The sequence below is a fragment of the Papilio xuthus genome, unplaced genomic scaffold (assembly GCF_000836235.2).
Source record: "Papilio xuthus unplaced genomic scaffold, Pxut_1.1 DF826945.1, whole genome shotgun sequence".
Lineage (NCBI taxonomy): Eukaryota > Metazoa > Arthropoda > Insecta > Lepidoptera > Papilionidae > Papilio > Papilio xuthus.
This window is the reverse complement of record NW_013531704.1, coordinates 5746251-5769772: the sequence shown is the minus strand read 5'-3', so window position 1 is coordinate 5769772 and position 23522 is coordinate 5746251. Positions and strand designations below refer to the sequence as shown.

The window sequence follows — 23522 nt, the reverse complement described above, 5'->3', positions numbered from 1 at the left end:
TTGGCGTAATTTTAGCCGTATAAAATCTAATAGTATTATTGTATCAAATCGCATCGGAAGGTGACTTTAAGCTTTTCATTAATCTCGAAGCACTTGTAGCTAATGCGTAACTTCAAACGAGTCGTAACTTAGTTGTTGATAGCGACTAATCTGATTTGCGACGCCACACCACATCGCCGCAAACTAGATTGCCCGGTTGTCAGCGAATAGAGGAAATGGCGGGGAAATCTGCCAATGGTCTATACCAATTAGCTGCAGATTGTACTTTGAAATCAATTTCGTATTTCTAGAATATGTTACCATGCCTGCTTTTATTAATGTTTGATAATTTAACCGTCGATTTCCACTGCCGAAAATCTTTTTAATTTCACTTCTTACAATAGAAACCTTCTACTTGTAGTGTCGGTCTTGTAGGAAAATTTGTTGAAATTTTCGCTATCCTAGTCTCTTATATTTCGAGTACTTTCAAGTTTAATATATTTCTTAATGCCTTTACTTTTTCACATCATCAGCTCACTATACGTCCCCACCGAGGGGCTCAGAGCCTACCCTAAGTTAGGGGTGATTAGGCCATTAGGGTTGGTTGACTTCACACATATCTTTGAATTTATTCGCAGATGTGTTCAGATTGCATCACAATATTTTCTGTCAACGTAAGAACGTCGGCTAAATGTACATATGTAAATCGGAAACAGAAAAACACATTGGTACATGGCGGGATTCGAACCCAGGGCAGATTGCAAGTCAAGTGCTTAACTGTTGACCCACCGACGCTTTACTTTTTAATGTCATGTTTTTATTTTTGTCGATTACACGGAAAATGGTTGAAAGTATTTCACATTTGCGAGTTTTTTTTTATTGCAATGAAGTAATATTATTTCACACAACAAACGTCCAGTATGAATTATGAACGGTAATAAAACACGCGTTCGTTTAATGCCGGTATTGTTCTACTGTTTACGACGTAGGAAGCGATTATGGTATGAACTGAATCAATGAATTCATCTTACCATTTCTGCGCAACTTCCTATCGAGTTCACTTATAAGGTCAGGTCGTAACATCCGCGACACAAACCTCCATTTAGCAACTATCGTGTATTGTATATGGCCGTTATTATTAAGTCGTCGTGTTTTTGTAAGAGACTAGCAGTCGCTCGCGACTTCATCCGTGCGATATTAGTAGCCAATGTGTTCTTCCAGACTATGTTCTATATTGATGCCAAATTTTATTGACATTCGTTAGGCCATTTTCATCCAAAAATTGGTATTTATAATATTAGTAGAGAGATTGTAGTGTGGCGTAACAACCTAGGTTATTTTTTTTAAAAAGATTTATGTTTTCAGTAATTTTTTTGTAATTCGTGTTTATTACATTTTCTAGATTTTGCTTTAATTTATTTTGGGTAAAAAAAAACTTTAAAGATCGTTTCATTACTCTACCTTTGTAACTCGAATGAACTAGTTTGTCTTATCATTTGGATAAAATAAGTGCTTCTGTTATTACGTTATCTATTTCTTTGTTTCTTAATGTTTGAAATGTTCGGTACGAGCTATGTTTGAAATGTTCGGTACGAGCTATGTTTAGTATAGATATTTTAATGTGCTCTAGTTTTGAGTAATTTACGCGCAACGAGTGCAGTAAATCCTTGGCCGTATTACATAAAATATTTCTTACAAACGTTGAAATATCTCGCTATTTAGAGAGCTATGCAAACTGAAGTGATACAGCAAATATTAATTTAATTTATTACATAAATATTGTTCGTTTGTGCATCTTTTGTGGAATTTTATTAGAAATACAGCCATTAATATCCTATACGAAAATGCGAAGTTTTAATACTTTTAAGTTAAAAAAATAAGAAAAATTGGTATTATACAATTAAGTTAAGCAACTATGTTAATGCAAAGTTAACAAGCCACCTGTCCACTTAACCGTAAGCTTACACTGCCAACATAAAGTATTGCTGTCTCTGATTTGTTTAAGAATATGAAAGGGACGACGGTAACTTTTTATACAGGTGTTACGACAGTGTAAACTTACACTAAGCGTCACTGACACCGGGTGCACTCAGGTGCATAGTGCAAACGCTAGACCCGGCTTCAGTGTCGTACGAAACCCATATAATGCCGTGAAAAACTACACCCTGACAATGTACCCTTATACATACGTATGAGCCGAGCTTTGTTACAAGTCTAGACTTTGATACGTTGTTGATCTTTAATTAAATTATAGGTATCAATTTACCTACAATGTTTTAAAAGTTCGTTAATTTGATGAAATTTCATACTTACTAACCGTTGTTTTCTTAGGCCACAATCTCTTTATAAAACATATCGTAATCCCTGTCATTATCTTTGATCAAATAAACATAACAATATGTATTAGAAGGGTATTTCGTGCTCGGTAACCCACGTTTAGAAATGCTAAATTAATTACTTAAATTATACTAATTTGTTAATATTTTGTTACAGGTACGATTATAAAATATGATACACAGTTTATTCAGCTTTTATCAGGTAATGTACCCATTTACATTAGTAGGGGTCATGGTGTAGTTCGGTAGTCAAATAGTTAGTGATGCGAAGGTCAAGAAAACTCTGAAGCTATTATACAAAATTATGTAACCTAACACGGTCATATGTTCGGGTATTGCAACACTCAATCAATATGTATTTATTGAAGCTAATTTATAAAAGCAAACAGGATCATTACGGTTGTTTACTTCACGGGTCGTTGACCCCGGTGAGCAAGTCGTGTTGCGTCACGCAACAAATTACCATACGCACCTATGGTAATTGCAGCAGTGTGACCACTCTGACTATACGGGTACGATTGTACAAAATTGTCTAAAGTCACCATTCCCATACTTTTTCCCTGTAGGCGATTTTTAAATTTTTACTGATTTCGATCATGCCCACTACATTTCTTCGAACACTTGAGAACCCCTAATTTTATGTCTCGCCGTTCTATTCTTACGGAATTTCCGTTGAATGTAAAGGGTTTACTTTTTTATATCATAAGGTGGCAAACGAGCGAGCGGCCATCTGAAATCGCTGAAATAGCGAAGTGACCGTTGAACATAGAGATACGCAATTGCATATGCGTTGCCTTCCTTTATGATGGTGGAGTGGATGCACAGAAAGAAAATATTTTCCCTTTCCATGCATCCACTCATCCGGAAAGTCCTCTTCCACTTCCTATCCTTTCCTTATAAGTAAAAGGGTGGGAAGGGAAAGAGGACTAAATTAGGCCTAAGGGATGCACGCTCATCAAACGCGGAATTGCTTGCGCGGTGTGGTCGTGGTATTTCACCGGGCGAGCCGGGCCAATTCGTGCGAAGATGTTAAAGCGGGCTCTACCACTTTAAGAATTACTGGTCTAAATGATTCATCTTGTGATATGTTATACAAGACGAAGCATTTTTTTATTGTTAACTACATTTGTCAGAAAGTGTTTTTCGATATCCGATTTACATATGTATAATACATTTATCCGACGTTCTTACGGTGAAGGAAAACATCGTGATGCAACCTGCACATATCTGAGAAGTAATTCAAAGATATATGTGAAGTCAACCAACCCGCACTTGGCCAGCGTGGTTGACTATGGCCTAATCAACCTTAACTTTGGGTAGGCTCCGAGCCCCTCGGTGGGAACGTATAGTGAGCTGATGATGATGATGACATTTGTCAGAATTTAGAAGTAAATTAATGTATCTCCAAAGTTTTAGATTTTAGTCCGATACACACAGACTGACTAAAGCAATTGGAAGCTGGCAACATATAAATTGAATCTTAAAATAGTAACAGAAATACATATGATATTTGCCGTGTAAACATAAAGTTTACACAACTAGTTATGTTAAGTATGCAACATGCAAGTAGACTTGCCAATTATTCATCATTGAATCTCATTTCATATATTACTGACTTTGATGTAATATTACCTAATTTGTTTTTATAGTATCTGGTCGTGTTATGTTTAAAATTATAACCTGTATTTTTATAGCAAAACAAGATTAAATTTCATAAAAAAGTTATAAGATTCTGAATATATAAATGAAAATAAAAGATACATAATAAGAGAACGAAGACGGTATAAAAATCTAGCGTAATAATCAAATTATTTGTTAATCGTGAAGATTACATAACTAACTTTACAAGAACGATTCTAATTAAGACACGGTATTATACGCTTTACATTTTACAATAATATAACCCTTATAACGATATATACTTCGTGCTTGCCGAAGACAGAACATACAAAATGTTCGTGTGATCATTGAATGGTTTACTACAACTGCGGGAGTGTAGCAGGCGGAAGTGGCGAGATGAAACCCCCCGACAGTTCCGCCGGACGTGGCTGGTGGCTGCTTCCTCGTTCACCTGAATATAACAGGGATGCGCTTGCAAAACGATAACTATATATTTAGTTTACATTAATTTGTTATCGACATTTAATGTTTCCATTGCCGAAAAACCTGTACAAAAACATACTTTTATATCTGTCAAAAACAGACTCTATCTGTAATACTAGTTGTCACCCCCGACTCCCTCCGCGCGGATTTACTAAACTATATTAGTAGTAGTATCCTATATTTTCTTCCAGACTATGTTCTACATCTATGCCAAATTTCTGTGCGAGTTTCCCTTAGCCGTTCTAGAGATACCTTCTAAAAACATCCATTCATTCATACATCTAAACTTTGGCATTTATAATATTACTAAGAGTTTTTTAGGCTGTCGAGTGTGACGGGATAAAAGACAATATAAATCTAATTGCATTTTTTCATACTAATTTGATATAACATCATCGATGACATAATCGTGCATGGATAAACCCATCTCCACACGGGCAACAAATTTCGCGCGCTAAATTAACACCGCAACTTGCAAGCCCGACAGCCGCTTCCGGCGATCGCTTCCGGTTCACTGGAGCATTCCGCATCAACCTATCCACTAACTGACAGACGCGACGTCAAATAAACGTCACTATACTGTAGTTTATAGGTACTATGCCACTCCATTTGCGCTTTGATACAGTTGTTTTCATTGTAACGGCCTGTTCGAAAGGGTCTCTGTTCTTTGATGTTTGTTTTTGAACGTGACGAAGAAATGATTCATGGAATTTAATTATGACTAGCTGTCGCAGGCGACTGTGTCTGCGCAGAATTAATAAAAACAGTAGCCTATCAGTTCTTTCAGACTATGTTTTATATGTATAATATGCCAAATGTAATCGAGATCCATTCAGTCGTACTGGAGATGCCTTCAAACAAACATCCATCCATCTAAACATTCGGATAATATAATAATACTAGTAAGAAGTAAGAAATTATAGTATTCTTCAAGCGGAAAACTAAGAAACTTATATTTAAGGTATAAGCCCTTTTTATATGTTTATTTATTTTATTTTTTTATATCTTATTTCATTTATTATATGTTTTTAATTTATTACATTAGGTCTATGATTGATGTATGTTTTATCATCTTAGAACAAGTTGAGTAGGAATCATTAACATTTGATGTTTTGCTGGAGATGGCGTAATTTACCCAGTCGATTCAATATGCGAAGCCGCCGTGAGAATGGACAGAATTAATTTGATGCGCATAGATTAGCACGAACATTTGTGTCGGTACGTTAGTCACAGTCTGCATTAATGATTGTTAGTTTTTTTATCAACACTTATTACTACGACCTCTTTACTATTACAAAACGTTCAAACTTGTTGAATTTTACGTAATCAAGTTAGTACTAAAGTAAAAAAAAAAGTAGTTGACAGATGTCTCATCTTACTTAATATTATAAAAGCGTATGAAATTAGGCGTAGATGTGGAACGTAGACTGGAAGAACACATAAGCTACTAATTAAGATTTTTTTTAATTCCGCGCGGATGTAGTCGCGGGCGAACGCTAGTTTGTATAAATATTGTAGTTACGAATAAAAAAGGTTATTTAGTTTATTTGGTGTCATTTTAACAGTGGCATGGCTATTACGAATACTTTTATTTTGGATATATTATATTACGTTATTATGTTTTAGTTATAAATCCTACAAAGCGTCCGCAATTTTACCTGGACAGGTCTAGATGAAGTTGGTTGGCCAAAGTCAATGACACACACGGCACAACTTTAATAAGTTCCGCATAAGCTGGGTCCTTGCTAATGTCTTTCATAGTGCCGCATATTTCAATTACCCGTAAGTGTATTTTTTCTATAATATTCCATTTCTTTGAACACTGTTAACGTGGTAAATTGTTTTTTTCTATCTTAACATGTTTTATGTTATTCTTCCGACTTTCCTTAATTATTTCGGAAAGTATGTGATTTCAAAGTCATATTTTACGCGCTATTTCCAAGAAATGCAAGATTAAGACATCCTCGTCTGCAGTTTGTAAAGAGGAAAGCAAAGATTAAAAACCGTCTGGAGTTTGCCGTCTCGACGACTGCACTTTTAGTGCTCAAAATTATAGGATACTTTTATGAATGTTTGTAGGAAATAATAGCTTAATGGAAAATCCACGGTGACGCAGTCATAGCAATAAAGCAATTTAAAATTTGTCCCTTATCAACTTAAAATATCAATTGGATTCAATACTTCGTTCCATAATTTACTATGTATGGTAACATGTCTCTAAACAAATATTATACGCTGGGTTAATTTTATAATCAACATAAACAATGTATAAAATTAAAAATACACATGTATGCATTTTAATATTAGAACAAATATATTTGTCAGGCGCCTGGAAAAAGCAGGCGGCAATATTCTGCATCAAAAATAAATTGCATGAAGTTAGGTTATAGGCGCTTTATAATCACTACATAATTATGTAAACTTATTATTAAGTTTGACTAAACAAAATTAATTCTTAAACAAGTTTTAGGTACGAGTTAAAGTTAGACTCAAAGTCTAGACGAGGGTTAAAATAAAGGGCGTTTGTTCGTGGTTCTGTCAAATTTACTGTTGTTAACTAGTTTAATTCTTTTGTTTGAGATATGTTGGTTCGCCGTTCTTCGTACTCGTATTGTATTCCATTTATTCCTTTGTCTTTGTTTGTAAAGGAGTTGGATCTTAATAATAAGTAATTGAAGATGTTTACTACATTTACATTGTTGTAATTTGTTCTTTGATTTTATTATCGTCATAAAGTTTTTGGATCCAGCAAAATTACATTTAATTTATTACAAAGTATTAAAACATAGAGAATATAGATAAATTAATACGATGATGATGATGATGAAAGAAATACGAAGTACGTGTTGATGATTTTTTTCTGAACTCCTTATTCTAAAGATTTAAGGTAAAATGCAACAAATCTTGAATCTACGTTCACATACCTTTTGATGATTTATGTTCTACAAATGCGCCTGGCATTTGTAACGAAAGACAAAATAACAAATGAAAGCATTAGCAAGGCAAGCAAGGGTTCTTTGAGCGTCATAAACGAACAGCTCTCTAAGTTATTGGCCTGGGTAGGGGGCGGAAGGGTGATGAGCATACGGCGTAATTAAAGTCCCATGAAGAACCTTGATGGATGGGGGACGGCTAAAGAAGCCGCCTCTATGTTTTGCGAACACGTTTTATTTTGTTTGTTGCATTTTAAATACATAAGCACCCTTGGATGTAAACGTACTTAAGTTGAGAGTTATCTTGGTGTGTTTTTTACTTAACATTAGGCCTAAGCGCTCGTAGTACATATGTATACGAATTAGTTCCCTATATCTTCAACGAAGCTATCTGGATTGTACAAAAACACATAAAGCAACTGAAGCAGTATATAGGCTTTGTTTTAGTCGAAACAAAGTCCTCGAAGTAACAGTTTCTCGCTACTCTATAGTGGCATGTCTCAATGCGAAGTCTACAATAGACGTACTTGTCTGCACAATCTCAACATCGCCGTACAAGGGTATGAACATAATACCCATCAGTATTGTAGGTAGCGTTACAAAGGCTCCCTTCGCCACACTCAAGATTACGCCGCCCTTGTCTATATCCCTTCGACTGCATATCAAACCCTTTCAATGTTCGGTTTAGTATTTTTAATACTTCACACTTTTAACTCTAAATCATATTCAGACGTTTTTATGTCGATTTAATATTAGAGAAGTTAACTTGGCAGAAAAGCTGTTGTTTGTTTTAACCTAAAAAAATTTAAACACAAAAAACTTATTATTTTCATTATTAAACTTAAGATTAAACTAAATCCTATATGATGGAAATTATTAGTTAGAAATGATAAAATGGTAGCAAAATTACAAACGGGTATGTTAAATGTAAAATCACCTTAACAACGCAGAGAGGGAGCGACAACCTTTAATCGCTCGGTAATTTATGTTTCATAGTGTTTATTTTCCGTCCACTCCTTACTGGATATAACGAGCGGGCGCGTAGGGTTGCCTCTCTCGATAATAACAGGGGTTGGCGGCCACATATCACGCTTTCAAACGATAAAGCTCTACGCTTCATCGATGCTGCTGCTTGATTTATATGTTTTGACATCTATACCGGTTTATAGTTAAATATACCTACGTCTGGATTCCCTTGACAATTAAACGACTATGTTACTTTATTTTTAAACTGTCTTCGACTTAACCAGTTACTTAATTGATCTACATTTATCATAAGTTAAAATGAAAAGAAGTTTGTAAGATAATCAAAGGTCTAAGAGGGCGCACTACAGTTCATCTTCGCCATACACGGACCGCTGTTTGCTGTCGCTACAAAAATGATTCCAGCTTGATTGAACTTGTACGTGTACTTATTCGTTTTTAAACAGCACTTAAAAATTTATTTCCACAAATAACTATAATGTCACAATGAAACACGTTGTTACGATTAGTTTTTGCTGTTCGTCGTAATTGAATAGTCCATTACATTAAAATTTTAAGACCAGTCGTTAAGTAAGAATTATCAGCATGCGTATAGACACACTCATGTATATCATTAAGAAACTTCTATTTACAAAGCCCTTATGTACCATTATGTGTGTACACATAAAACTTATCTACGATAACACCAATTTAATGACTTACTTCATATTTTAAACTATCAGTCTGTTTAAATTTGGTAAACAATTTTTTTGGATGTAAATATATATTTTTTTTATATTATAAGGCAAACGATCGAGCGGCCACCTGAAATCGCTGATATAGCGACCGTTGCCCGAGATTGCATATGCGTTGCCTACCTTTAGTCAACAGAGGAGAGGATGCACAAAAACAGAATGTCTTCCCTTTCCCATCCTTTCCTTACAAGAAAAAGGGTTGGAAGGGAAAGAGGACTAAATTAGGCCTCCGGGGGGCACACTCATCAGACGAAACTCGGAATTGCTTCCACTTCACGCCTGTTTTCTGTGTGGTCGTGGTATTTCACCAGCCTAGCCGGGCGAATTCGTGCGTTAAAGCGGACTCTACCACTGTTAGAAAAAGTGTTACTGTTGTTACTTGTAAAAGTTTTTGTATGACAATGCATAAGGAATATCTTTGTATGGAATCATACGATTGGTGAACGTTTATAATACACTTTATAAGTGAATCGAAAGACTGATTACTCGTTACGTTTATCGTATAAAGTTGATAAGAGCGGCAGCGCTTTTTACAATAATCCGATTGCTGATTTATCGTTTTGTTTGCTTATCAATTTCATTTACGTTGATTTTGCAAACAGTTGTTCTCGGATAACCTGCAGTGATGTGTTGTTATAACCGTTTTGTGAATTAAATCATGTTTTGAGTTATTTTTTAAAGTTTATTTTGTATGACACGGTTTGGAAACATCTCTTTGTTTTAGTAGTTTTTTTATTAATGTTTTATTATATATTAATTTATTTTTTTGTATTTTTGGGGGGAAGATGATGTGAGATTTTTACTCACTAAAACCCCCTTGGTGGCCAACCTCAAGTGGGACTGCCAGGGTCCCGGGATCTCCAAAGGAACGCTTCCCAACCTTATTAATTTAAATATGTTGTTTAATACTTTCGTCAAACTATAGCAGAGACTATTTTATGTATATCTTTCGTGCATAATGTCGCGATACGTACTGTTGTATATTTCTAGGGGTCAAGTAGATGTAGACTAGTAATTTACGAGCGACTGCGGTGACAAACACAAGCGGTGATTCCATTCAATTAGTGAAATGTAGCTCGCTACAAATCGATGTATTTTACGTTGTATTTTCAACTTTATAGTGTATGAAATAGAGGCTAGTAAATAAAAGCAATCATTGAATCATTTAAATTGTATCGTCGATTTCGTAACTTATTTATGGGTTTGTCCATCTTGATTTGTTTACGACTTTGATACCAAATTGTTACAAACTTTTATTTCGCAACATCTTATTACCTATTTGATTTATTTAGTTATATTTAGGTTTATTCATAACAAAATAAGTATGTCAGTTTATATTATATACTTGAGATTCAATGGATACTGGATCCTCGTACTATGCTAGATTTATTTTCCCAAAACTTTCACATCGAAAGCAACATGCTGGAATTTTGGCACCTACAATGGTATCGTGAAAACAAAAACATTTTCACAATCTATTTTGATTTAGGTTAATAGAGGTTGTTTTTGATAAATTGTTATCTTTTGATATCAACAGTAATTGAAAACTTTTGTTTTGTCATCGATAAATTGGATTAGCCTAGTATCAAACGCTCGCGAAATATCGCATAATATAAACTGGACAGAGCAAGGTTTGGAAAAATATCAGTATAAATAAATAAAGAAAAGAAATGTCTAAAATGTACTTTAATGTTCAATTATTTTACTTGGAATAAGTTTTTCTGACAACGTGACTTTTTATTGCCGATAATGTTTGAATTTGAATTATTTCTTATGGAATAATATTATTATGGAGTGTTCATATTAAAATACTATGGCCATATATTGTGTGACTACAGAATAGTCCATAACATGCGGTCTGAATTCCTGGGCGGCTGTGAGTTTTCTCTGGCGCATTTTCCGCGCGGCGCCGGAAAGCCGAGCGTTCGGCGTTCGCCAAACTACGCCGCTGCATTACTGGGTGCAGGGCTACCACTGATTCATTTACTTACGTTTAATTTATTTAATTATTTCAATGATTTATTCCAACTTAGACACGGTGTATTAAAATGACAATTGTGAGTTTTTGTCTTAAATAAGTTGTTATTACAATGAAAATTAAAAGCAGAAAAGGAGATTTTTGTGTACATAAAAGTCTACATGTTTTATTACATCGTAGTTGTTAATATCAGCGATATTGTAAGAAATTTGTCAATGTTTGAGGGGTCGAAAAAGAATCTACCAACATTTCACGATCACGCTGAATATGTCAACCCTAAGCCCACACGCGCACTAATGCATTTTTAATGCGGACTGTAGTGTGCGTTTTCAGGCGATCCTTGACGAGACGGGCAACGTCCTGCGTTACAATGCGCTTGTGTGCGTAACCCACGCTGCACACTATCCGTACACACGTGCCTTGCATGCAGAATACGTTTGTGTGCTCATGGGGAAATTTACAGAGAACGGTAAACTGATATCACATCCAACTTCCTATGAAATTCGCTTGAACGCGACACAGTTTTGCTATCGCAAGTCTGTAGCATTACGTTTAATTTGAATATTATAGATGCAAAGCATTGTTCAAGAAAAAATATACCTTATGCTTTTAAATTTGAAAGGAAAATAGCTTGATTGTTTAGGTGATAAGTTTTCATCGTAAAGTAGTCGTGTTTAGACGGTGTTGGGTTTTAATGAGTGTCGCAGTAGTTTCCTTTTGTTTACACACAATGAAGTCTGAGTGCAATGCGGGCCTAAGTTCGTTGTTAATGCAAGTTTGTCTCGCGCCACTGAGGTGCCGTATTGGAAAGTGTGTTAATGAAGACAAGTTGAAGTTGTAAGTTTCCCTTACAACGATAGCTTTGCCTGCGTTTTATCGGCTTTACTTTTTAAAGAACCTTTATCACAACGAAGTCGTAATTATCGGAATTAATTACAATAATAACCATTCTGATCTCACGCTTATTTAAGCATTAATATCAAAGCTTACCGGGATATATTTAGAATAATATTGTGAAAGATCGATGTAGAAACAATTTGATAGAAAACCATAGAATTAAATCATCAGTTTTTATATTAATTAATTAATGTAAATCACTTCTACACTTCACAATTTTTGTTTAAGTAATAAATCATTTTTCATTTTTTCATTTTCATACACTAGCTGTCGCCAGCGACTCCGTCCACGCGGGATTGAAAGAAAGGTTCCTATAGTGTTTTCGGCAACTATTAAAATTTTTCTCACCTTTTAATTCCTCCCTAGTCCTCTGTGAACATTTCAAGACCAACATAAGATAAATCAGTTTGGCCGTTCTCGGGTTGCAGCGAGAATAACGAACAGCAATTGATTTTTATATATTTTTAGATGAAAAATATAGTTGTGATTCACGTATTTAATTACTCTTTGTTGCGAGTTGCCAAAGAAGCCAGTTGAATCATTTAGTCTCAGTATCATTGATATTAACATGTGCATGTTAACAATAAAGTAATTGTCGTTAATCGTGCTCATGGTAGTGTCAACAACAAACCCAATAAGCTCCTGAGCGACGCTGCGGGCTTTTTGTACGGTCGACGAAGCCATGCAGTTTTTCACCCCTACTAATTGCTTTCGATAATCGATTTTTACACCATACTACCATATAAAACATATCTTAGTTAAAGCTATTTTTCCTTGTGTAAAGTTCTTGAGTGAGATTTTTTGATTCTAATTATTTTTTTAATATTTCTATCTTTCTTAAAATAAGGTTTTAGTTTTTAGTTTCGGGTAAATTTAGCTTACTAAACACTTACCCTGCTTAAGTGTACTAGACATTTTGCTGTATAAAATATTATTTTTAAACTCGCAACGATCGAGTTACATTCGAGTTGATAAACAATAGTACTATTACAAAGCACGTAAGCTAAAAAGCGCCGCCCGCCCAGCAGTCGAACCTGGCGGCCGGTAGGGCGCGCTCGCATCGAAACCTTACGGATAAAACGCTAAAACGCGGACTATATACCAAACATATAAAGGTAGACTTTTATTTATTTTGTAACAAGAAAAAACGTAGTTTTTAAATTGTGTAAAATTACGTTGAATGAAGTTTGTGATTGATTACTAAGTTATCTCGATTTGATTAAAAATATAAAAAATCTTGTTTTAATGTTTTGCATCGTTTTATATATTAGTAATGAGTAGACTTACTTTAAGCTGTGGTGATTTAAAGATAGTTAATTTATTAATTAAATAAAAAATATATTTATCCATATAGAAGTCTGTGCATTTTGTGTGTTCGCTTCCATAGTAGTCTGCAGTGGTCAGTATTCGTGAATAAATTTTGTCCACCCCAGTTGAAGTGATCTATAAATCTGAGCAAATGTCAGGCACATGCACTGCCAATGTGAATAACAGGGGAGGATTTTAATAAATACTGAAGCTGCTCTTAGTTTTTTTTAATTATCATATTTTTTTACTATATTTTTCAGTATACGTCTAGCTAGAAGTATACCTTAGTTATTTATTTTACCTTTGAAATTATAAAAAAAAGTTAACAACTAATAACCTTGAACTTTGTGAAAGTTACTAAGTGTAGTCGCATGAATTCACTTTTTTAATATATTCGTTGTCTGCTGAACGATATATGCGAGTCCATTCCTCTATTCCCTTAGTTTTATTTTATTTGTTGTAAATGCTTTACCATTTTTAAATTGCGTTTGGAACGATAAGCTTTTAGAAGATAATTAAACATTAATATTTTTTATAATGCGAATTAAAATGTTTTTAATTTATGTCTACATTTCTACATGCCTGGTTTAAATGTTTCGTCACATCGGTAACCCTTGTGTAAGGATATATTGTATCTGTCTGTTGTTGTTATAGAGACAGTGGAAACTTATCGTTTTAAATACAAAGTACAGTCGAACCTAGATAAGTGAGAGTCCAACGGACCGTGATATTTTTCTCGTAGGTTCGACTGTTCTAGGAATATAGCGTTTTGTTGTTAGTTTTTATTGTTATAACCGAGCGGTATGTATGAATGTAATTCCGTTGCATTTACGTTGAGTGAGGTCGGCTTATCAGTCGGAAGCGTTTCTTATGCGCCGCCCGTCGGTAATTAGGTGAACTAACCGTTCTTTTATCAGAGACGCCTCGGGGGCTCGAAATGGTCCGATATTTTAATTTCCAAGTTTCACATAAATTTGTCACATTTATCTTTAGCTTGGTTGTATTTTAAGCACTTAAGATTACTATAGTCGTATTGTAATTTGTCATTTAAAATTATTATAACAGGTGACACTACTTTGTCGGCTTTTATTGTTATCAAATTGTATTTATAAAACTATTCGAATATTACTATTTTTTAATTTCAATTTATGTATTGCATTTCGAATATTACTACGTAAAGCCGCGTACTATTCAAATGAATTATTTCGCAGTAAAATGTGTACAATAAAAACCGGCTTCAAATACAAGTTTATTCGTTATCGTTGAATTCCCGGAAGCCATAGACAATAGAGAAATTGCTCCTTTATCGTCGATTCTTCAAATTTCGTTGGAGTTTTTTGTTAATTTTATCAGTTCGTCAGTTGCATTATTGTATAACAGGATCCAGTAAAGATATAATAGAGTATTAATGACCCACCGCAAGGATAACGAAGTCTGTGACGTCACTGCGGCATTTGAATACAAACAGTCCGAGTTTAGTTATCGAGTGAACGCGTCCGGAATCGAACCGATGACACTGTCACTGTCAGTTGCCTGACGACGGTCGCACACATAACCTTTTTCTATACAATTTATTTATAATTATTTTATGTGCAATGTTTATTGTGTAAATATATTAAGTTTTTCAAATGGAATTGTGTGGAGTGTAAATGAAATTTGTTGTGGATATATTTGATTGCCGAACTGGACATAGACCATTCAAAATGTTGTCTGTAAGATCAATGGAAGATAGGTTGTTCAACTTCAAGTCTCTGAAAGAGAAATTTGAACAAACCAGGTAATTCAAAAGGATATTCGACTTATTTATTTAAAGAATTGTAAAAGTCTATATGATTATGTGTATAAAATAATATCTTTCATTTAGTATTCAATGGAACTTTGGATTGAACATTTAATAGAAGTCAGTTCATAGTTTACAGGCATTTATCCTATCTTCTCAAACCTCTTCTTTCAATATCTTTATCTCTAAAGCTTTAGTATATGGGACAAATTGTTAAATGTGTTTGTCTGTCGACACATTGTTAACATTGTTTGTTTGTCTGCAGGGCGGCTGGCGGCGTGCAGAGAAGTGCTACGCATGCCGAGATGCCGCACCGAGGGGGCACCATCGCAGAAAGGTTGGTTGTATTACAAATATGGATATGTTAACGTTTGATTAAATGTCGCCAGTTTGTAATTTTCCTAGACAAAATGTAAGAACTAGGCAAATTGTCAATCGGATTAATTCACAAAGTGAAGATAACACGTTTGAATTTATAGATTTTGTAGGAATCAAATCCATTTAATGTTATATATTATATAAAATTCTCGTATCACAATTTTCGTTCCCATACTCCTTTGAAACGGCTTGACCGATTCTCATGAAATTTTGTGAGCATATTCAGTAGGTCGCGCGGACGGAGTCGCGGGCGACAGCTAGTATATTATATATATTTTGTACGTAATGTGCTTTATGCTGTTACCAATTATTAATCGATTATTTTCCTACTATTTGCGCGTAAGGAAAAAGTATAGGTTTTTACAAAACTTTCCGTTATTCGAATATTGAAACTGTTTTCAGAATTGTAATTTGATCTTTTTTTTTATTTGTTAACAGTACAATTTTGTATGAAAATTTGTTAAGACAATTAATATGTGTTATGATCTTTGGTATATTGTAGTTGTGTTTATTAAATGCCGCGGCCTATTTTACGTATAGCTTTATCAAGACGTTGCGGTTTATTTTGCGGTGACAGGTCGTAGACAAAGCATTTGTATTGTTTGTACTAGTGTAAAGATGACCGGTTTGTTTATTTAAATAAATATTATATATCCACTTTTAAAATACTTAAAGCTTAGTACAGGGAGAGCAATAAACAAGAAACAGAACAGAAAGCTTAGTACCTCAATATACTGTTAGATGGCGCTATAAAAATATTAGTATATTTAAGAAGATTAAATTGTAACAATCGACTTTTAATATTTTCTTGTAAAGGGATTTAGTAATAAGTCAATAAGTCTATACCTCATGTTTTACAGTTTTAGTACTAAGTATTATTTACAATGTATTTAAAGGAGTATTTCGTACGGCACTTGATACTAATCGCATGTATCTTTGCTATTACAAAAGCTGCTTTTTCAGACAAATATTACTTTAATTTTAGGACAGCCAATAAATCTAAATAAATAGTTGTATCTTTTGATTCCGTTGCTTAAGAAATTTTTACAGCACCGATAGACCGCAAACCTGAGTATTTGATATCTTCACGCGTATTTGAGGAAAAGTGTCTTGACAGACGGACGGACAACAAAGTGATCCTATAGGGGTTCCGTTTTCTTCCTTTCGAGGTACTGAACCCTAAAAAAAACTCATCGAAATGTAAAAGAAACCGGTACAATCAGTCGATATGGTTTTATATCGAGATCTACTACTTTAGTTGCTGTAACCAATATTCCTTTTAAATTGATGTCGTTATAAGCGATTTCTAATTTAAAAATCGTTAGTTATATTTACAAGGCTCTAACAAACATGTGGTTTGATGGTGGAACAATTTCCACTACCATTTTAATGTCAGTCAGGATGTTTGTGAGTACAGTTTTATGTCGCCAAAGCAAAATATTACGCGTAATTACAAGAACATACGTTTTCCCTATGTAGAAAGGGAATATTTATGATGATGCATGGTTATCTCCACTAATGATACTATGAAAGAAAGTTAATTAGTGTTAATTAGAAATTTGTTAGACCAAAACTGAGAACTTTGATTATTGATAGTTTTTAGACGTAAGTATCTGAAGGGACCTTTATGTCTAAAAACAAGGAAGGCTCAAAATTCATAATTGCGTTGTTCCTCAAAATGTTATTAAGTGGTATTGTTTTCATATGTTTACACGTGTTCATACTTGCTATCCTTATATGTTCTTAAATATGAAACATAGTCAACTTTAAACAGGAAAAATATAAGTAATAATGGTGTTGTAGCCGTATTGGTGTAGTTTTAATCGGTATTTCCTTTAGGATCGCAGTGCGTGGCTTGAGAGCAGTGATAAAATAACGCAGAAGGTCGTTGACGCTGCATGGTCTGGACGATTTTGTATCGATATCTCTCTGCACAAATCACTCAAGTGCTTCCAATAAATTATACACATCACTAATGCTACAATGAATAGGGATGCGCAGAATATCGATAATTCCACGGCTTCAGGATTACAACAGTCTTAAATTTTTCTCAGATTTTCTTTGTGTTAATTGAATAAAGTACTTTATAAATACTGGGAAGCTATGTTAAATTCTTTTTTATACTGTCGTTTAATAGGTGCTAAACATTAACAAAAATCCCCTCAATGCAGTTTTTATCTGGTTTTAACTTTTTTTTGTGCGATAAATGTCGTGAAGACACGTATCCGAGTAGTTGGGTGGTCCATCTCCAAATGTGGAGAACCCGGATCCAATCCACTGTTTTTATAGACAATAATTACCTCTGTAGTGAACATCGTCGCCATTCTGAAGTGTTAACATGTATCAGCTATATTCTTAACTAGCTGTCGCACGCGGCTTCGTCCGCGCGGTATTAAAAAAAACTTAACAGCCTATGTGTTCTTACAGACTACGTCCTATATGTATGCCAAATTACATCGAAATCCGTTCAGCCGTTCTAGATATACCTTCAAACAAAGATCCATCCATCTAAACATTCGCATTTATAATATATTAGTAAGATTGTAAACATCATTATTGAATTTTATGAATTCGTTCTTAACCTCCTTTTGTATAATATTTATCTGTCAAATCCTCCTATAGTAACCTGTGATAAATCGGCAGACTTTGCGTCTTTGAATTCGTTTATTGTAAAAAAAGTTAAAGATATAATTTAATCCAAAATTTAATAAAACATTTTAACGCTAATTGTTAACCAATTAACGATTGGATTCGGAAATTCTAATATTCTTTTTTAAGAATCAATTATTTTTTTAATAAATACGATCACTTAATCACTCAGTGGGTGGCCCAAATTAAAGCTTAATTTACATTTGTCGTTTATCGCAAACCAATTAGTTGTAATTAGTTCAATACGTATCTAATGTTGTGTTGTTCAATAAATATGACCTTTAATAATAACTTCGTCATAAGTTTTATCAAAGAAATATGTTTGAACATACGTAATTAGATAAATTTGTAAACACAACCACAAAGATTTCCTATTTGTAAAGACTCCTAGATTGGATAGATCCAAAAGCTATTAAACTTATTTATCAAAATCTTTTATATCTTTCTTTCTTCATCGATAACAAAGTTTATTTTTTTCATGTAATATATTTGGATTTAATAACACATTGTGTTTGTTTACTTGCAGACTGGCCGCACTGCAGGCTGCGGGCGCGAACGATTGGCGCGCGCGCGTCTGCCGGCTGAGCCCCGAGCGCGACGACACCAAGGCCATCGAACGCGCTAAGAACCGTATCAATGTTAGTACTTTTAGACATTATTAGTTAGAATCCTTTGACGCGAATGAAGTCCAGTGTCGGAATGAATAGTGAGGAACATAAACGTCGACATTCTAATAAGGCTAGTGTTGAGTCAATACAACACAGTCTCATTTTCGGAGTTTCTTTCTAACAGTACATTTACATACAAATTAATCATTATAGGCTCGGAATATGACACAAGAGCCAGCTGACAGAACTACGAAGTTGCGTGTCCGTGTGTACTTTATCTCGAGCCAACATAAAATTGGTATCCGAGTCGAATTCTTGCTTAGAAAAGGATTCAATGAGTAAATAAGATCGAGAAAAAATTGATAAGTTTTAATCAAGGTCCACAAAACATACAAGGAGTTTTATTTTAAAATCATCGTAATATTTTATATTTCTATGAAATTTTAGTTTAACCAGATCTATGTAAGTTAATATTTATGTAGTTAAGGTTGTTATTAAGTAGGCATACGTTCCAATTTCCATACCATAGAACTTTGAAGGCTCTCTACTGAAGGGTACTTTATCAAAGCAGTGAAGTTGAACTTCACGCATTTTTTCAAGACGTCATCATGGGGGCTAAGTGAGGGTTCGTGCATTTGTCAGCTTTTGGCGATCTGCCTGACTGTATCATGTGAAGTCAATTGTTTGTTTACAATAGCTTGTGTGTTGTACTTTGTGGTCGTATTTATAGTGGTGACTAGATTTAACCTGCCCCTGACCAATGCACTAATTAAATAATTCCCTCGGACCAGTCAGTCCAGTTGGTTGATATTGTTATAATCATTTCCATTCGTCAACTGCATTTAAAGCTATCACAACTTGTAACATACGTTTTATTTCGTCTGTGTCACAATTGAATACTTAAAAGACATAGTTTACTCATTTTAATTTAAATTGGACGTATACTATTATCTTTAAATATTCTTGAAATGTAATAAATTTGTATTAAACTCTCCTCCGTCGATCAAAGGTAGGCAACGCATATGCAATTGCGTATGTCTATGGGCAACGGTCACTTCGCTATTTCAGCGATTTCAGGTGGCCGCTCGCTCGTTTGCCACCTTATGATATAAAAAAAAATCGCACCATTCCATCACATTTTTACTTCGTAATTTAATTTTATAGATTTGTACACAATTATCGTTATTTCTTCACGCCATAATTTATGAACAAAAAAGTAAGTGAGGTATCTATAGTCATGTTTGTTATTTATTTTTGTTTACAACGTTAGTGCAAGTAATCCCCGCTATTGATTTGGCGTCGCTCCAACTGCAAATGTTATTAGGTTGGATGCAGTGACGCGCCACTCAACGCCCGATGCCGCACTTGAATTGTTTTTTATCTACAATCTATAATATTTTCATTCATACCAACCTATTTAGGTTTTCATTTCCCGGATGTTGTGTATTGAATAGATTAATCTGGTTTTTCATGATATTATGTTATATTATTTCTAGAACAAAAACAATTTCTATAGATCATAGGTTTATACTTTTTATTTACACTTCATTGTCTTGTAATATTGTTATAATTTTGTTTTATTTAAACTGAGTATTTACTAAATTATTAATATGAATAAATCCTGTTTTCATTTTTTTTGTAATATTTCAAAACTTTAATGGTAAAATGTCTTTGAGCGAAGTAAAAAGCTAGACAGCGTCGAGTGGGGCAGTCTAGACGACTACACTTACATTTGTGTCGACCTTGCATCCTGCACGGCACGCCCGGGGCCAGCGCTAGTTTGTTAACAGTTGTAGACTTTAACTATAGATACAGCCGTAAGATGAATGTGATTTTATGCACCTGAATAAAACTTTATTTATGTCTACGGGTTTGATATAAAGCTTAAATATTTTTTTAATTACGTGAAAATAATTGTGTATGATAACAGTAAATTAATAAATATTAGTTGGTATCGTATTATTGCAAAAATGTTATGTTAGACTACCAAACTTCTATGGGTAGTATTGTAACACGTTTTGAATGAAAGACATTGAAATTTAATCATGTAATAAACCAATCGATAGATTACATAGTCAAGGTCAAAACCGTCACACCAGGCACCGATATCTCCAAAATAAAGCTCACAAACCATCGTTTCCAAGTTAATGTTTTTTCTGCATGATATGCAAAATAACTCCCTTCTCATGTAAGCGCTAGTTGTTTTAATTTCAAAAACATTCAATAGATGTCGTTATTTGATTGAAGAATATTTTTCGTTTTTGACCTGAGTAGGAATTGTTTTCATAATGAGCACTTTTTATTCCTCATTGGTCCGTTGATTATCAAATTGTAACTTTTACAAATGAAATTTATAAATATAGCAATTTAACATTTAGATACTTTTAGTTTACGACATATTTTTTATTTAGGCAATCATGTTGATTTGCTATTCTTGCTATTTACTTTATCCGACTGAGAGTTTTTTTCATTATGTGTGGGTTAATAAAAGAAAGCAATAAAACTGAAAGCCTACCATAAACCGTCCTAAACCAATACGACTGACCCAATTGATCGGCTGAAATTGCCTTTTCCTGTGTCAGTTAAATACCTTATTGTATTTAACCTTTTCCCCTTTTAATTTGAAATAGCAAAGTTTTCTTTGCGAATATTTAGTGTGTTAGTAAGTAAAAATGTTAAAGTTTTTTTTAATAGTATTGATTTCCTTAGTTTTTGTACAAAATATAATAGAACATGATGGATCACATTGTTTTAAGTCATTTGTCAACGTTATAGATAAAGTTCCAGCTATTTTTGACCATATCAGTCCTGTGTTTATGGTATCCCATAAATGTCAGTCACGCGACCTTTACCCTCGTAGTATCCAATAGTATATTTTTAGGTATGGGTTATCTTGTCTAATCTTTTTGAGGCTCTTTGCACTGTTTTCTGTAATCAAAACATTATAATGATTGTATGCACTCAAATTTATCTTCTTTACATTCACAGTTTGTTTTAGTGTCAAGTATTATAGATCAGTAAAAAACATATGGACTACGTCCGATAAATTACCAAATAGTACCTTTACTAAGTTGTAGCGCCTGGTAATATTGAATAGCAATTTATCAATCAAGAATTTAATGTATATGTCGGTTTCTGCTCCTAAAATAAAAAAATAGCATTGTTTCTAAATATTAATAAATCAAGTAATAACAAAAAAGTTGAACCGTTTCTTTAACTATAGTTAAAGCACACAACAATTTTAATTAACGCAGTGAAGCTGTCTTGTTTACGAATTGTACAGCCTTAACTCCATATATAGAGGTCGCTGCACTTCCTGTCTGCATGTCAAGGCGAGCGGCAGATGTTCTCCTTCCGCAAACTATAGTCAACATGTCTTTGTCACCCCAAACATAAAAACGTTCCGAATTAAAATACTACTTAATTTAACTGAATTATATGTTACCGAACAATTGTGAACCATTGCATTTTATAATCGAACTACACATATGAACTGAATGCATTTGTGAACTGAGTGAATTATTCGCATTATTTCTGGTCAGTTTATAAATTTCTGATTTCATATCGGCCAATTATAAATATATATTATTTAAGTTATTAGAGTAAATTATCAAAATGTCAAAAATTAGTTAGGTGAATATTTAGCTTACAGTTAATTTTCTAGAGATATTATAAACTGACGTAGTTCGCATTCCGGTGGTGACATAAATAGTGACGCATTTACCTTCTAGGCACGTAATGTAGGCTATAGTGTCCTCCCTGCCGTACATGGCGTCATAGCGCAGTCCGCAGCCCTTACCATAACGGGCAGTATTGCAAAGAGGTCGCCAGTACCACAATCAATGTAATCGGACTCTGTTGTGCATTTCCTATCCGTCGCCCAGTAAAGGTCGACCCGTTATCAAGATATAATGCGAAATCATGTTATCTTTTTTCGTCGGATAAATATACACATGTAAATCGGAATACCTCCATGTAATTGCTACCCACCCTATTTAAGAAATAAGGCAGCATAGTATGCAAACTTTATAATGTCTAATCAAATTATAGAAAAGAGAAATCGTAACTCATAACACTGCACAAACGCGCAGTAGAAGTGTTATGGTGTCATTTTCATATTTGGCTGAATTCATTATCATTTAACATACACACAAAAAAAAACAAGGTAATAAGCAAAGAGTATTTAAGTTATAGAAAGTAATGTAAAACATTTTTATGTGTCGACTTCTCTTAGGTTAAGAATTTCTTGTACTAAGTCTTAGCTTACTTTAGCAAATATTTCAACTCGTTTACAAGTCTGGGAGCCAGTTATTCTGCTAGTACATATTTACAATGCACTGTTATATAAATAACCTTACGCTCCTTTCTTAAACTTTAGTAAACAGGAAATTACCTTATTAGATCAATAATATTGCCCATGTATTGGTAAAAGGAAATAACGTAGATTTATTAAAATCATATGTAGTACAAGTTACCTTTTACTTATTGTAACTTTATACTAGTTTTATTTAATAATTAAAATTAATTGGAGTAAATTCTAACGTTATAAATAAGCTATTCAAGAACCATTTTTTTATTTAGAACTAGCTGTCGCACGCGACTCCGTCCGCTTGGATATATAAAAAAACTTAATAGTGTAGCCTATGTGTTCTTTCAAACTATGTTCTATACGTATGCCAAATTTAATCGAGATCCGTTCAGCCGTTCTAGATATACCTTCAAAAACCCATCCATCCATCCATATCAAATCCATCTAAACATTCGCATTTATAATATTAGGAAGTTAAATAAAAGGCAGCTCTTCAAGGCAATTCGAAAAAAAATGAATAAATAGTATCCTATGTCCGTCTCCTGG

The 23522-nt window shown here is 33.9% G+C and overlaps 1 protein-coding gene across 5 annotated transcripts in view; it reads left to right on the top strand.

The window, feature by feature from the left end:
• The window catches only part of Svil (Supervillin), a 133623-nt gene that overhangs the window by 91527 nt on the left and 18574 nt on the right, over positions 1–23522 (top strand). For all 5 annotated transcript variants that reach the window (XM_013316633.1, XM_013316631.1, XM_013316632.1 and 2 more), the window contains 2 exons: positions 15298–15369; positions 18586–18697. In XM_013316633.1, coding sequence (XP_013172087.1) covers positions 15298–15369; positions 18586–18697 — 184 coding nt within the window. The remainder of the gene's footprint in view (positions 1–15297; positions 15370–18585; positions 18698–23522) is intronic.